The sequence below is a fragment of the Artemia sp. Qi Xiang Cuo genome, chromosome 19, assembly GCF_049724085.1.
Source record: "Artemia sp. Qi Xiang Cuo chromosome 19, ASM4972408v1, whole genome shotgun sequence".
NCBI classification, from domain to species: Eukaryota; Metazoa; Arthropoda; class Branchiopoda; order Anostraca; family Artemiidae; genus Artemia; species Artemia sp. Qi Xiang Cuo.
In genome coordinates this window covers 24492130-24507864 of record NC_142812.1, presented here as the reverse complement: position 1 = coordinate 24507864, position 15735 = coordinate 24492130, and the positions used below count along the sequence as shown (strand labels likewise).

Below are 15735 nucleotides of genomic sequence, written 5' to 3'. Positions count from 1 at the left end.
ATTTCGTTTTAATTTTTCATCTATAGTGAGCCAAATTTGAACCTGCATAAGTTGAAAAACGTTCAGAAGTTAAATAAAAAGAACAAGTCTTTTTTTAACTGAAAGTAAGGAGCAACGTTAAAACTTATAAAAAACAGAAATTATTTCATACATGAAAGGGGCTGTCCACTCTTCAACGCCTCGCTCTTTACGCTAAAGTTTGACTCTTTGTAACAACTCTACTTTTTAAACAATAAAAAATTCTAATATCCTAATAGCATCCTAAGTCCTAATATCACACCTTGTTATGGAGATTACTTTCCATAAGAGATATCACAGGACAGGGGCATAAACGACTAGACGCTGATCTGGTCAATTCTTTCTTTCAATTATTTTCTTAAATTCTACAAATTTTTTAAAGATCACCTTTAAATTCTTTTTCTTCTTCTTAAAACAGGAGGTCCAATGACACAACGGCAGGTTCTTTCACCTCTATATATTATAACTGCTTTTGATTTAAAATGTTTTAAAGAAGCAGCAAAACGGACTCACCTCTCTGTCTAGCACTAGAGGGTGCATCACCATCATAACCATTTCCAGTATTAGGCTCAGTCATATTTTCTTTGTCCATATTTTTTATTCTTTCAATGAGGTCTAAAATACAGAGAATAAAATTATAAAAAAAGTACTGCATGCTTTACTTGTACTATGACCACTTGAAATGACATCTTTCATCATACATATACACATATACACATAATAGGGCTTCCCTGAGATTGGTTCAAAAGACCCCTCAATAAAGAAGACCTACATTTTCTTATTTTGGCCCCCCCCTTCCTAGATTGGACCCGGTTCCACACATGTCTTTACATATAATAAATAATTTCACATAACTGGGTTAAATACTGTGAGTGCCCTTTTTCATGTTCTATAATATCACAACTAAGTATTTGGCTCCCAATTACAAACAAAGAGAGGAACTTTTTCAAGGTGAGCTAAATACATTAATCCATGTACAAGGTCTACTTTTCAGTCCTCTGAAAAAAAGTGGCAATCATATTGTACAAGTCAAAGAGCAACAACAAACACGGTTTTGATATTTCCTGTTTAAATAATACTCCTGTACACATATGCAGGGCTGCAAAGAGCCTTGTCCAGGCCTAGGGCAAAACACTTCTCCTGCTCCTTCCCTCAAAATGTCATCCTCAAAAAAAAAAAAAAAAAAAAAATGACTATCATTCAATGTTTCTTGAAGAATAATGCAGTTTGTCCTCTTATTTGAACTAAACAGTGCAATATCAAAATCCTTAGTTCATTACATTTGGAATAAAAGATCTAAAGCCAAACTGCCCTTCCATGACAAGACAAAGAGAGAAAATCAGAGGCAACGCTATAGCGTTGCCTATAGTAAAGGCTATACAGCTCCAATGTTTAATTATTATCATTATTTTTTTTCCTAGAGGCACTTCATATGGAAGGGGTCGTCGTAGAAACATCAAGGGGGGCTCATTCGAATGGAAATCGAGAGTTCTAGTGTCCTTTTTAAGGGTCAAAACTGATTGGACGGCAACTAGCCCCCCCCCACACCCATCATTCCCCCAAACGCATCCAATAAAAATTTTGAGATATCCATTTTGTTCGGCTTAGTTGATTTCCATATAGAAAATACAATTTTGAGGAGGGCACTCCCCCAAAACCCTAAGGGCAAGGGTTTTAAGTTATGCCCTGGAGGCATATATGGTTGTTATGGAAGGGATGCTCGTATTAAATTCCTAGAGGGCTCATTTGATTGGAAATTGAAAGTTGTAATTCACATTTTAAGAGTCCCAGAGCCACTTCATATAGAAGGGGTCGTCGTATAAACTTCAAAGGGGGCTCATTCGATTGGAAATCAAGAGTTCTAGTGTGTATACACTTCAGAGAGGGTTCATTTGAATAGAAATTAAAAGTTGCAGTTCATTTGCTCAGAGTAAAAAAAGATTTGAGGGCAACTAGGCCCTCCACCCTCCACGCCTTTGGGTGTATCGGATAGATAAACCCATCCAATAAAAATTTCAGGTGATCATTTTGTTAAAAATAGTTCAACCATCAGATATTAAAACTCCAGGGTCGCCACAACCCCCCAGGGCCCAGGGATAGGCGTTGTAAGTTATACTCTAGGGATATATAAGGTTCTTGTAGAAGGGATACTCGTATAAACTTCAGAGAGGGCTCATTTGATTGAAAATACAAAGTTCTAGTTCACTTTTAAAGAGTCAAAAGAGACCAAAGCTTAATCTAGTCCCCCACGCCCTTTTTCCCCAAACCCATCCGATAAAAATTTTGAGATAGCCAATTTGTTAAAAATCGTTCAGACATCAGAAAATAAAAACTCTTGGGTTGACAAAGAAACATTCTTTCCCTTTTACAATGTTACTAGGATACCCGTTTTATTAATTCGAGCAATATTGGATTTTTTTTTTGTTTGATTTTGAAATATGTAATTTTTAAAAACATGAATTTTTTTTCAATCGAAAACGAACAAAAATTAATTTAAAAAAACTTTCCGAAAAATAAGTTTTTCAAAGAAAAGTAAAGGCAATTTTAAACTGAAGCTCACCAGATACAAATACCTTTGAAAATTCAAACTGAAAACGACCAGAAATTATTATTAAAGAATAAATGAAACCGAAAACGAACAAAAATTAAATAAACAATCATAGCAAAAACAAACAACAAGTAATAATATAAATCAATAAATAGAACTTAAAGCGAGTAATGCTTATATTGAATATAAAAATCGAGCTTAAAACAAAAAAAAAAAAAAATTTCTTATTGAATTATAAATGAATCTTAAAATGAACAGAAATTAAATAAACAATCAATGCAAATAAATATACAATAGATATTAATGTAAATTAATAAATAAATCTTAAAACGAGTGAAACTTAAATTCAATATGCAAATCAAGTTTGAAAGGAAAAAAAATCACTACAAACAAGAGTTTGGGTATGACCTCCTTCTCTCACTATAAAAGTCTAACCTACTGCGTCATTGACGCTTTACTGAAAACTATATGCGTCTTGAAGAGTCTTGGAAAGTATAAACAACATCAAATTGAATATTAAATGTATAATGATATTAATTGTTGAAAGATCCATCAGTTCAAGAATTTATTTCACTGTAATTGTATTTTTATTTTCAATTCTGTAAGAACTGGAAAAGAAAATATTTGTAAAATAATCCGTTTTCAGTTAAGCGCCAATAATGCAGTAGGCTTTTGGTTTTTACTTACAGTTAGGAAAGGAGGCAGTATCCAAACACTTGTTTGTAGGGAAACTATATTCGTATTTAACAACTTTAAAAAGTGATAATAGTGTACACTGAATATTTGATACATAATGGTAATAATTTCTCCCAGCTCATCAATTCAAAATGTTTCTATAATTTTAATGTTTATTTCCCACATTAATTACAAAAGAAAATATTTGTCATAAAATTCGTTTTCAGTAAAGCATCAATGACGTAGTGGGTTTTAGACTTTTACAGTGAGAGAAGGAGGTCATACCCAAACTCTTGTTTGTGGTGATTTTGTTTGTTTCAAGCTTGATTTGCATATTCAATTTAAGTTTCACTCATTTTAAGATTTATTTATTAACTTACATTATTATCTATTGTATGTTTATTTGCATTGATTGTTTATTTAATTTCTGTTCGTTTTAAGTTTCATTTATACTTCAATAGGAAAATGTTTTTTTTTTGTTTTAAGCTTGATATTCATATTCAATCTAAGCATTACTCACAAAACGACCAGAAATTACTATTAAAGAATAAATGAAACCCAAAACGAACAGAAATTTTGAAAAATACTCTATTTAGAGATTTTTACTAAAACTCATTTTTTGGTATTTTCACTGAACAAAAGTGTACCCCCCCTCCAAGATTTCGAAAAAGCAAATTTTGTCCATCCCCTCCCCCCAAAACGTTTTTGAATTAGTGCCACTGTCCCCAAACTTAATCTGTAAAAGATAACAGCAAATAGTGATCCAGCAGCTTGTTAACTGAAATTCTATTGACAACTAGGTAAATACCAACAATAATCACACACAGTCCACTGTAAACAGCTGATTTAAAAATTTCTAAAGATATGTCACATTTCACAATTACTAACGTTTTCAGTTCTCTATATAATATTTCATATTTTTTTGTTTGTGGAAAGACTGAATTTTGCTTATGTCTGATGTCACTTATCCAGCATTTTCTAGGGTTAGCAGGGGTGAATTCACTGCAACAAACAAGCAAATGTGAAGCTATCATATGGTTGTACATTGTGTTAATAGTTGTGCCTTTGTGACATTTTTATTTTTTAACTGTTCCTGTAAAATCTGAGATAATACATGTACATCTGATACTGCATCTTCCATGTTAATAATGTGTGTCACCTCAGAAAATTTGAGTAGAATTTTCTACATCAATGTTGATTTTTTTTTTCTGCCAAACCACAGATTCTACCCACTCAGAACAAGGACAAGGTACCAACAACTGCTGACATGTAAGTCCAGATTTTTGTGCTCTACCAACCAATGTGAACAAACTTACTAACAAAATGAACAAACTCAGAAGTCAAATTTACAGTAAATATTATGACCTGGTTCTACTAACTGAAGTATGCCCTACAAATACCAGGAGCAGATTATAATATATGCACAATCAAATGCCTGGCTACCAAATTATCTCTGATCTCTTGTCCAAAGAATGTAAGCATGGAGTAATAACTTATTTAAAAGCTTCATATACCTATAGTCTCTAGGAAATAAATATAGAATCTAGATTGGCCTTTGTAGAAAGAATTTGGTTTAAAATTGCAGACAAACACCCAAACAGAACTAGATATGTATTCTGAAGCCTCTCACCCCTAAATGTTTAGCAACACCCATAGTAGGATCTGTTAATAAAGACATTTGATGAGATTTGAACTGCAGATCCAAATTAGATATCTCAGTGATCTTGCCATTTCTTCTTTCTTAAGAGGGATTTTAGTTTGACTCATAGCTTAGCATACAAATCCCTTTGAGATCTGATTATAGCCAGACTTACTCCTCTTTTAGCAGCCCTAAAAGCATAAGGGGGTGGATTAGGGAGTCAAAGGCATGGCAAACATCATGACTTGTCAAGGTGAGTGAACTAGTTGTAAAAGAAGCATCAAGCAGAGCATAAGAAACAACTACAAGAGCAACAGCACATCCAATGCCATTTTGAAAGCCAAGATGATGTGGAGGTGTGCAACTTTTTTTTTTCAAACTCCTTTATGAATAGTAGTTCATAAGGAAAGAAACATTGTCCCAGAAAACAAATTCATTTTCCAACTTGTTGACTAATAACTTATCTCTAGCAATACTTAATTTTGCCAACTAGCTGGAAACAAACATTGCCCCAGAAAACAATTTATTTTCCAACTAATTGACTTATAACTTGTCCCCAGCAACACTTAAATTTGCCAACTAGCTGGAAACAAACAATGCCCCAGAAAACCCCAGAAGCCAGATATTCCAAGCTTAAAAAAACCCTAAACTGGACTCCTGATTGAAAGATCTGCAAAAAAAAAAAGATTTACTACACATATTTCACTACCATCTTCATCCAGGAACCTATTCATCACTACAAACCCTGATAATGATAGTCTCTGACCAAACACCCAGGGTCAAGACAGACCCACAGGTGGTCCTGAAGAGACTCAAAGAGCTAAGCATAAGCAAATCACCAGGTCCAGACAGACTTTATCCCAGAGTCTTAAAAGAAACCCCAGATCTAATTGCAGAGTCCCTATCAATGACTTTTCAAAAATCCTTATAGTCAAATGAACTCCCTATCCCTAGTATCTAGAAAAGCCAACAGTGGTTCCCTTGCACAAAAAGGGAAACCGCCTAGATCCTCTAAATTACCACCTGATCAGTCTAACCTGCAAAATACTGGAATCTATCATATCTGACCACATCCTTGAGCATATGAGCTAAAGAAAGATAATCACTAGCAAGCAATTTGGGTTCTTGAAGAGAAGGTCTGCAGAGTCACAGATTCTTATGGCAGTGGAAAACTGAATAATGCATACAGATAAGGGTTATCCAGTCAATGTCATTTAAGTAGACCTTAAAAAGGCCTTTGACAGAGTACCTCATCATTGCCTTTTATACAAACTCCACAACCTTTGTCTGGGAACCACAGTTGATTGGATTGAACAGTTTCTTATTGGAAGGTCTGAAACAGTATCAGTAGATGAAGTTTTGAGCACACTTGAAGTAGATGTAATCAGCAGTGTTCCCCAGGGCTTGGTCCTTGGTCCTCTCTTATTTAACCTATATCTCAATGATCTAGTAGAAGGTATCAACTCAGAGATTCTACAGTATGCAGACAACACCAAGCTGTATAAAGTAATCAAAACAGCTGCTGATGCACAATCTCTGCAAGAGGACCTTGACCAGCTCAATAGTTGGATGTCCAACTGGCTGATGGAAATCAATATCAACAAAAGAAACAAGCTAACAATAAGGAAACCTACTATTCACTATGAATATAGACTAGGAGACCTACCAATCATATCATACCAGGAGAAGCGCAACTTGGGAGTTGTCATTGACAGCAACCTCAACTTCCAGGCCCACTACAACAGCATTATTGGGAAAGCAAATCATGTTGCAAAAGTTTTAAGGTGCAACTTCACTTTTGGAAATGATAATACCCTTTGCCTTCTCTACAAAACTTTAGTACAGCCAATCCTTGAATATGATCATTGCACTACACATCTTTTTTGCAACAAAGACATCAAAGCTCTGAAAAAAGTTCAAAGACAAATAACAAAGTTCTGTCTGACTTTGAGAAACTTACCTTACAAAGATAGGCTCTGCAAGCTCAAACTTCCTTCACTAGCTTATCAACTGCATTGGGGAGATCTCATTGAGGTATACAAGCTTTGCTATGATGCCTCACAAACCTTTGTGGTCACAACCTCAGGCTTGAAGAGGAGAGGTTCCAAAAGGACATTGGCTGTTGGGCATTCAAGAACCAAGCAACACAACACTGGAACAAGCTCCCTATGAAGTCACCAATGCCAACTCATTAAACTTGTTCAAGCTGGAACTGGACAAATCCTACAGTGAAAGTGCCAACAATTTTTTTCAATTTAGAAGATTTTTGTATAGGCCCTGTGGCCTATTTGTTTTGCATTACAGTATTTAAACAATTCATTTTCCTAATAGTTGACTAGTAACTTCTCCCCAACAAAACTTTATTTTTTCAATAGGCTTTCACCCTGGCTTATTTATAATAGGCTGGGCTACTTGAAACTGTGAGTGCACAAACCTCTAAGAATTGAAGGGTAAATTAGTCAAATTTCCAAATAATGGTAAAATTTCAGTTTAGCAGCACTTTGTTCTTATTTCATGCTCTTTTCAATATATTAGTTGTTATCCGGGCAACCAAGCAACCCTCCCTCCAGTGCTTCCACTATGTTGGATTTTTCCAACATTGTCAGATTTTTGGCTCTCTTGTCAGACAAAAAAAAATGTGTCAGACATCAGAATTTTGTCATATTTTTAGTAAAAAGCAGATATTGGTCAGAATTTTAATTGTTCTAGATTTTCTTTTTTTTAGTGGAGAAGGATTTTCAAACTACCAAAATGGGCAGACTGTTCTCTTAGTAAAAAAAAAAACAACCTATCTCTAGTTACATAAAGGTGAAACTTTTGAAAATTTGTTGTAGTTTTGTTCTTCAATAAGGAGTTTGAAATACAAATAGACCTCCTTGATATGATTTAGTATTGTGATGAGAAAGCAGAAACCATTTTCAACCTTATTTGCAGTGTTCTTCAAGATAAAAATATACCTACAGAGAACTGGGTTGGATTCTTTGACACGTTGGCTGTCTCTTCAGATGTGCATTGAGAGACTATTGCATAATTGGGATGCACTTAGTAGCTACTTTGCTACTTTCTGGGAGTAGCAGCTTAGGATCCCACTCAAGGGAATGACAGTGTATTTCAAGCCCTAACAAATCCACTGCTTCAGATTCAACTTGAGTTCCAGCTCTTTGTGCTGGAGCTGTTTACAAATTTAAATCTTCTTTTTCCAATACAAAAAACCTTTGTTTCACAAAATAAAATAAGAGGTGGAGATACTTCAAAGAAATCTTACCACAAATTTAATGAAAACTAGCTACATTAGATCAACCTTTCCATTGACAAAAGCAAGTGACCTTCCAGCTTAAGATGTGTACTTGGGGATGGCAGCTCATGAGTCTCTTCAAACCTTGCAGTCAAATCCTAGTACAAAAGCAGATGAACGTACAGTGAAAGTCATCTATGAATGTGCTTGTAAGTTATATGTGGAGGTGGTGAAGAAAATCAAGCAGTGATTCTCATTTGAGGACAAACTGTTTATGTTGTGTGAGATCCTTGACCCTATGAAAGCTTTCAAAATAGGCAAAATTGATCTTCTGCAAAAGATTCTACAGAGATATAGTGTACCATTGTGGGATGGAAGAAAGATAGTAGAGGAATGGTGGAGTTTAATCCTTTTTGATCTTCTAAATGTGACAGATGTCTGTGATTTTTGGTGTCACGTGGCTTCTATAAGAACACCAAATGATACTCAGAGGTTCTCTAACATAATCATCATTGTCCAATACCTCCTGACCTTGCCATTTTCAACTTTGTTGTAGAGTAGTTCTTGTCAAACATGAAAGATGTTAAGACAGATCATAGAAACTCACTCAAAAGTGTGACCCTTACCTCAATTGTCTAGGCCAAGTTTGGCATGAAAAGAAAAAGACATGTCTGCCATGATTTAGAGGTCAATGCCTCCCTCTTAAAACTACTAAAAATTTTAAAAGTCAATGCAATGGCTGAGGAGTTTCTTCAGTGTAGTTCAAAAAGGGCTGATAAAAAAAGAAAAAAAATGATGAAAGTTTGTTTTGTATTTTATGAAAAAAAGGATTGTCTATGAATTATTTAAAATATATGAGGTGAAAAAAAATAAAAGTGAGGGTGAATAAGGTGCAGATTTTTTTTTTTGAACAGTAAAGATATATTTGTTACCATTGAGGGAGAAGGAGCTGTAGGACAGACAGTGTAAAAGTTTGTCTTGCGAAAAGAAAAAGATTCCAATACAACAGAATATTGTCAGATTTTTCAGTTGTGGTTGGAAATTTGTTGGATTTTAGACCAATGTGGCGTCAGAAAAATTGTCAGATTTTCTGTGTTCGAGTGTCAGAATTTTCAGACTTTTTAAACAGACTGATTGGAAATCTGGTAGGAGCTAAGTGGAAGCACTGCCTCCCTCCCTATTGATCCTATCAGTATATACAAACCTAAAAGAAAATTCTAAAAAGTGGATGACAATTTGCTAGATGTTTTCCATAGAAATTGCCTATGGATTGTTCTGGGTATCCAGCTGACTGACCACACTTCAAACAGTAGGCTGTACAAAAAATGTGGTTCAATCCTGCTTTCTATGGCTATAATGAGAGAAAGGTTGAGATGGCTAGGGCACATTCTGCAGATGAAGGATGACGAATTGCCAAAGATTTGCCTTTTTGGCCAACTGTCTAGGAATAAAAGGAAAGCAGTTTGTCCTTGTCTGGGGTGAAAGGATGTCATAAAGAAAGATTTAAAGGAAATGAGAACTTCCTGCAAGGGGAGAAGTTACTAGTCAACTTGTTGGAAAATTAATTGTTTTCTGGGGCAATGTTTGTTTCCAGCTACTTGTCACAATTAACTTTAGCTGGGGAGAAGTTATTAGTCAACTAGCTGGAAAAATTAAGCTTTTTCTGAGGAGAAGTTATTAGGCTAGTCAACTTGTTAGAAAAGGAAAGATTTGCTGGGGCAACATTTATTGTCAACTAGTTGACAACTATAGATTCCTCCTATACAGACAGGCCTAATTTTCCAACTAGATGACTAAAATGTTTTTAATTATAAGGAGATTGGATAGTACCATTCTATATAAGCTAATAAAGTAATTTTTTCCAAAAGTAAAAGGGTGGAGTCCCCCCAGTGCATACTTTAACCTGTAAACCTATTCCTGAAAGTTTAATAGGCTAACCCTTTCCAAGATAGCCAAAAGTAGGCCTAGCTAAAGTAGAATTTTACCAGTGAAAGTCATAGTTACTAGGGGTGGATGGTCACTAGTGATAAATCACTAGGGGTGGTAACCCTGATGAAAGGGGATTTTTGGGGAACAGCAAAAGTTATTTTTATATGTAAAAATAGTATTGTCAGACCAAATCTACCAGCAAATTTGATAACTGCCAAGTAGCATTGCTACTTTGCTATGCCACTTTTACATAGCCTACTTTAGCCTGTAAACCCATCCCTGAATGTTTCATTTTCCTAACCAAACCCCTTTACAAGACAGCCAGAAGTAGAATTTTACCTAGAAATTTTGGTAAATTTTTACCAAATCATATTATTGACTTACAAGTAAAGTGAATATACGGTAAAATTCTACTTTAGCTACTTTTGACTATCTTGGAAAGGGGTTAGGTTAAGAAAATGAAACTTTCAGGGATGGGTCTACAGGCTAAAGTATGTCCTGGGAAGATATTTTGAAGTACCCACCTCCACTCCTTCTCCCTCTAGAGGGTCCTGACCTTTAAAAATATGTGAGTTATAGAAGTGAAACCTTGCAAAATAGATCTTCTGCTTAAATGAAGCACAACAAAATTGTTTTCAGCTTCACAACAGTGCTCAATCCCAATTTATAAGGTTTTAAAGATATGCAAATACATTTCCTAAATTTTGGAAAAAACTATTATATGGCTTAAAATTCTGCTCAAATAAATGAAATTGCATTTTCAGAGCTAAAGCCAGAGAAAAAGAAACTGATAACTGAAAATTAATGTAAAATGTTGTTTTGTCAAAATTTCAATTGGTACAGACTTGTCAGGTAGGCAAATTTCAGGACCCTCTAGAGGGAGAAGGAGTGGAGATAGGTACTTCAAAATACCTCCCCAGGACATACTTTAACCTGTAGACCCATTCCTGAAAGTGTTATTCTTCATACATTACCCCTTTCGAAGATAGCCAAAAGCAGCTAAAGTAGAATTTTACCGAATATACCATTCAATGCCTTTTTTATGCTGTTTACAAATATAATAATCAATTTTTGATGCAAATCAATTTTAGCCCCCCCCTCTATTTCTGTCAATTCAGGATATATATTTGCACATTGGGGAGGGGGGGGGGGGGCTAAAACTCATTTCTGACAAAAATGATTAGCCTATTATATTCATAAACAGCATAAAAAAGGCATTGCATGGTATATTCACTTTAGTTGTTACTCAATAATATGATTTGATAAAAATTTACCGAAATTTCCAAAATATGAACCCAACCTAGACTATTACCTTTTGCTTTTTTAAGAGGATAAAGTCTTTCTGCTTTCTCAAGAAACTTTTCAGCCTTCTCCAGATTACCAACTCTGATAGCTTCTTCAGCTATTCTGATACACTTGACAGCATCATCCCTGTTTGACTCCATTTAGCGCACATTCGGTGCAAAAAGTAGCTATATACTAGCTTAGACCTATAGACTTTTAAACAATAAATTATTAAATTTGTTATTGATTCATTGTGATGTAAATTTCGTAGGCTACAATTTTTAGAGAGAAATATTTTATAATGTTTATCAAACCAAATAACATTTGCCAAAAAATTGAATTATAAAACATAAAATCTATTTCTGATATGTTTCTCTAATTGAACTTTATATGCAATAAATTAACCATGTATTTTTGTACATTTATAAATTTAGGCTACGTTACTGTTTGTCTTTTTCTGTAAAGAGTATTCAGTGTCGTACACACAAATAACCAATGGCTCTTCTTTAGAAGAATGGTTCTTGAAACTATCCTCAAATTATTTTATGTAAGTTCAAACCAATTAAACCACCATATTTTTAAAGAGTGTCTCACCAATCACAAATTTTACTGTGAAAATTAGGAACCGTGTAAGTTTTTGTGTGTGTGTAAGTTTTTGTGTGTGTGTAAGTTTTTTGTTTTGGTTTTTGTTTGCTTTTTTGTTCTTTTATTTTTTGTTTTTTATGTTCTTGTGTTTAATAGTTTTTTGTTCTTTTTTATGTTTTTGTTATGTTTTATGATTGTGTTTGTATTTAATGCTGTGTGTTTTAGTATTATTTTTTTTTCGTTTTTTATTTTATATGTGTGTTTTATTTTTTTTTTGTGTGTTTTTTTTTTTGTGTGTGCAATTTTTTTTTTGTCTGTTTTAGTTTATGTGTGTGTGTGTGTATTTGTTTGTGTGTGTGTAATCTTTTTTCTGTTTTTAAGTTTTTTTTTGTGCTTGATTGATTTTTTTTTTTTGCAAGTTTTTTTGTGTTTTTTTTATTTTGTTCGTTTTTTTATTTTTTTTGTTTTGGTTATTTTTGATTTTGTTGGTTTTTTTTTTGTTTTTTTTTCTTTTTTGTTGTGTTTATAAGTATGTGTGTGTGTGTCAGTTTTTGTGTGTGTGTAATTTTTTGTGTATATTTTTAATTTTATGTGTGTGTGTAAGTTTTGTTGGTGTGTTTAAGTTTTTGTGTGTGTGTAAGTTTTTGTGTGTGTGTAAGTTTTTGTGTGTGTGTATGTTTTTTTGTGTGTTTAAGTTTTTGTGTGTGTGTGTGTAAACTTTTGTGTGCGTTTGAGTTTTTGTGTGTGTATACATATCAATTCCATTTTACTAAAATAATATAAAAATTTACACTTCAATTCAGATTTTTCTCAAAGAGATGAAAGAATTTAAAATACTGTACTAAATTTTTAATAGAAGATAGAAAAGTTCAAGTTCTCTTCTGAATTTTAACAAAGAAAATAATTCAATTCTAATTTCTCCAGAGAAAATAAAAAGCTTCCACTTCAGTTTTAAGTTCACCAAGACATGAAAAATTTAAAGTTCACTTCTAAATTTTTCCGTAGAAGATAGGAAAAGTTATACTATGATTCTGATTATTTTCCATGAAGATAAAAAGTTTCAATTTAATTCTAAATTTTCTTAAATTCAATTCCGACCTTTCTCAAAGAGATGAAAAAATTTAAAGTTCTGTTCCAAATATTTTCCCGGAAGAAGAAAAGTTCAACTTCGATTCTGAATTTTCTCAATGAAAATGAAATAAGTTATTGATCAATTATATATTCCCAAAATAATATAAAAAGTTTCCACTTCAGTTCAGATTTTTCTCAAAGAGATGAAAACATTTAAAATACTGTTCAAAATTTTTCATAAAATATAGAAAAGTTCAAGTTCTCTTCTGAATTTTACCAAATAACACACTTCAATTCTAATTTCGCCAGAGAAAATAAAAAGATTACACAGATTATTTTCCAGGAAGATAAAAACTTTTACTTTAATTCGAAATTTTCTTAAATTCAATTCCGACCTTTCTCAAGGAGATAAAAAAATTTAAAGTTCTGTTCCAAATATTTTCTCGGAAGAAGAAAAGTTCAACTTTGATTCTGAATTTTCTCAATGAAAATGAAATAAGTTATTGACCAATTCTATTTTTCGAAAATAATATAAAACTTTACACTTCAATTCAGATTTTTCTCAAAGAGATGATAAAATTTAAAATACTGTTCCAAATTTTTTTTACAAGATAGAAAAGTTCAAGTTCTCATCTTAATTTTACCAAAGAACATAATTCAATTATAATTTCTCCAAAGAAAATAAAAAGCTTACACTTCAGTTTTTAGTTGACCAAGACATAAAAAATTTAAAGTTAAGTTCTAAAATTTAACGTAGAAGATAAGAAAAGTTATACTACGATTGTAACTATTTTTCGTGAAGATGAAAAGTTTCACTTTAATTCTAAATTTTCTTAAATTCAGTTCCGACTTTTCACATAGAGATGAAAAAATTTAAAGTTCTGTTTCAAATTTTTCATTGAAGATAGGAAAAGTTATACTTTGATCGTGAATATTCAAGTTCTCTTCTGAATTTTACCAAAGAACATAATTCAATTCTAATTTCTCCAAGGAAAATAAAAAGCTTCTACTTAAGTTTTAAGTTCACCAATAGATAAAAAATTTTAAAGTTCAATTCTAAATTTTTCCCTAGATGAGATAAAAAGTTATAATATAAATTTAATTATTTTCTATGAAGATAAAAAGTTTCACTTTAATTCTAAATTTTCTTAAATTCAATTCCAACTTTTCTCTCTGAGATGAAAAAATTTAAAGTTCAATTCCAAATATTTTACCGGACGAAGAAAAGTTCAACTTCGCTTCTGAATTTTCTCAATGAAAATGAAATAAGTTATTGATCAATTCTATTTTCCCAAAATAACATGAAAAGTTTCCACTTCAGTTTAGATTTTTCTCAAAGAGATGAAAAAATTTTAAATACTTTTAAAAATTTTTAATAGAAGATAGAAAAATTCAAGTTCTCTTCTGAATTTTATCAAAAAACACATTTCAATTTTAATTTCGCCAGAGAAAATAAAAAGCTTCCACAGATTATTTTCCTTGAAGATAAAAAAAATTTGCCATAGAAGATAAGAAAAGTTATACTATGATCGTGATTATTTTCTATGAAGATAAAAGTTTCACTTCAATTTTAAATTTTCTTAAAAAACTTAAGAAAATTTTAACGTCGAGTCTGAATTTTCTCACTGAAAATGAAATACATTATTTATCAGTTCTATTTAACCAAAATATTAAGAAAAATTTACACTTTAGTTCAGATTTTTCTCAATCACATTAAAAAATTTTAAATACAGTTAAAAATTTTCTCATAGAAGATACAAAAGTTCATACTATATTCTGAATTTTCCAAAAGAACATGATTAAATTATAAGGTCCCCATAGAAAATAAAAAGATTACATGTCAGTTTTAATTTCACCACGACATATAAAATTTAAAGTTAAGTTCTAAATTTTTCAATAAACGATAAGAAAAGTCACATTCTGAGTTTGATTATTTTCCTGAGGATGTAAAGTTTAAGTTTAATTATAAATCTTCTTAAATTCAAGTCACACCTTTCTCAAAGAGATTAAACAATTTTAATTTATGTTCCAAATGTTTGTTAGTAAGAAGAAAATTTAAATTTCGATTCTTAATTTTCTCAATGAAAATGGAATAAGTTATTGATCAATTATATTTCCCAAAAATAATATAAAATTGTCACCTCCAATTCAGATTTTTATCAAAGAGATTAAAAAATTTAAAACATTGTTACAAATTTTTCACTGAAAATAGGAAAAGATTTACGTTGATTGTCAAGACTCGTCAGGAAGATATGAGAAACCACATCCTTTCTGGGGGGTTTCACGTTCGCGCAAAATGTTCTAGTTCCCTCCTTTATTTTAATAGAGAAAAGAAAAAAAAGTTAGCTCATTTAAGCAGATTACCAATGAAAATGACTAGGCTTCCAATGAAGTTACCCCGTCAACGGTGACATAAAAAATATATATCAGAAGTCTAAAATGTGCATTAGGAGAGATTAAGGTATCTAATCTGAGTGTGACTACTTACCTTGAAGATAAAAATTTTCAATTCGTTTCTAATTTTTGCTTAATTTGAGTTAATTTATCTAACCACCAAATACAATAGGTTTGGTTAGTTTAGTTATAAATAAATATTACTAAATAATTAGAAACATTTCTCCATGTTTAAGTTAGGTTAGGTTAGGTAAACTTATCACGAGCGCTCATGATAAGCTAACCTAACCTAACTTAAACATGGTAAAAAGATTAAATTAGGTTAGGTTAGGCTAGATTAAGTTAGGTTAGGTTAAG

At 32.2% G+C, this 15735-nt stretch overlaps 1 protein-coding gene across 1 annotated transcript in view; it reads right to left on the bottom strand.

The window, feature by feature from the left end:
* The window catches only part of LOC148940638 (dnaJ homolog subfamily B member 12), a 36414-nt gene extending 24823 nt beyond the window's left edge, over positions 1-11591 (bottom strand). Inside the window, exons 1-2 of the mRNA XM_089104971.1 lie at positions 11357-11591; positions 532-633 (exon numbers count right to left, since the gene is read on the bottom strand). Coding sequence (XP_088961097.1) covers positions 532-633; positions 11357-11489 — 235 coding nt within the window. The 5' untranslated portion in view covers positions 11490-11591. The remainder of the gene's footprint in view (positions 1-531; positions 634-11356) is intronic.
* Positions 11592-15735: the final 4144 nt, after the last annotated feature.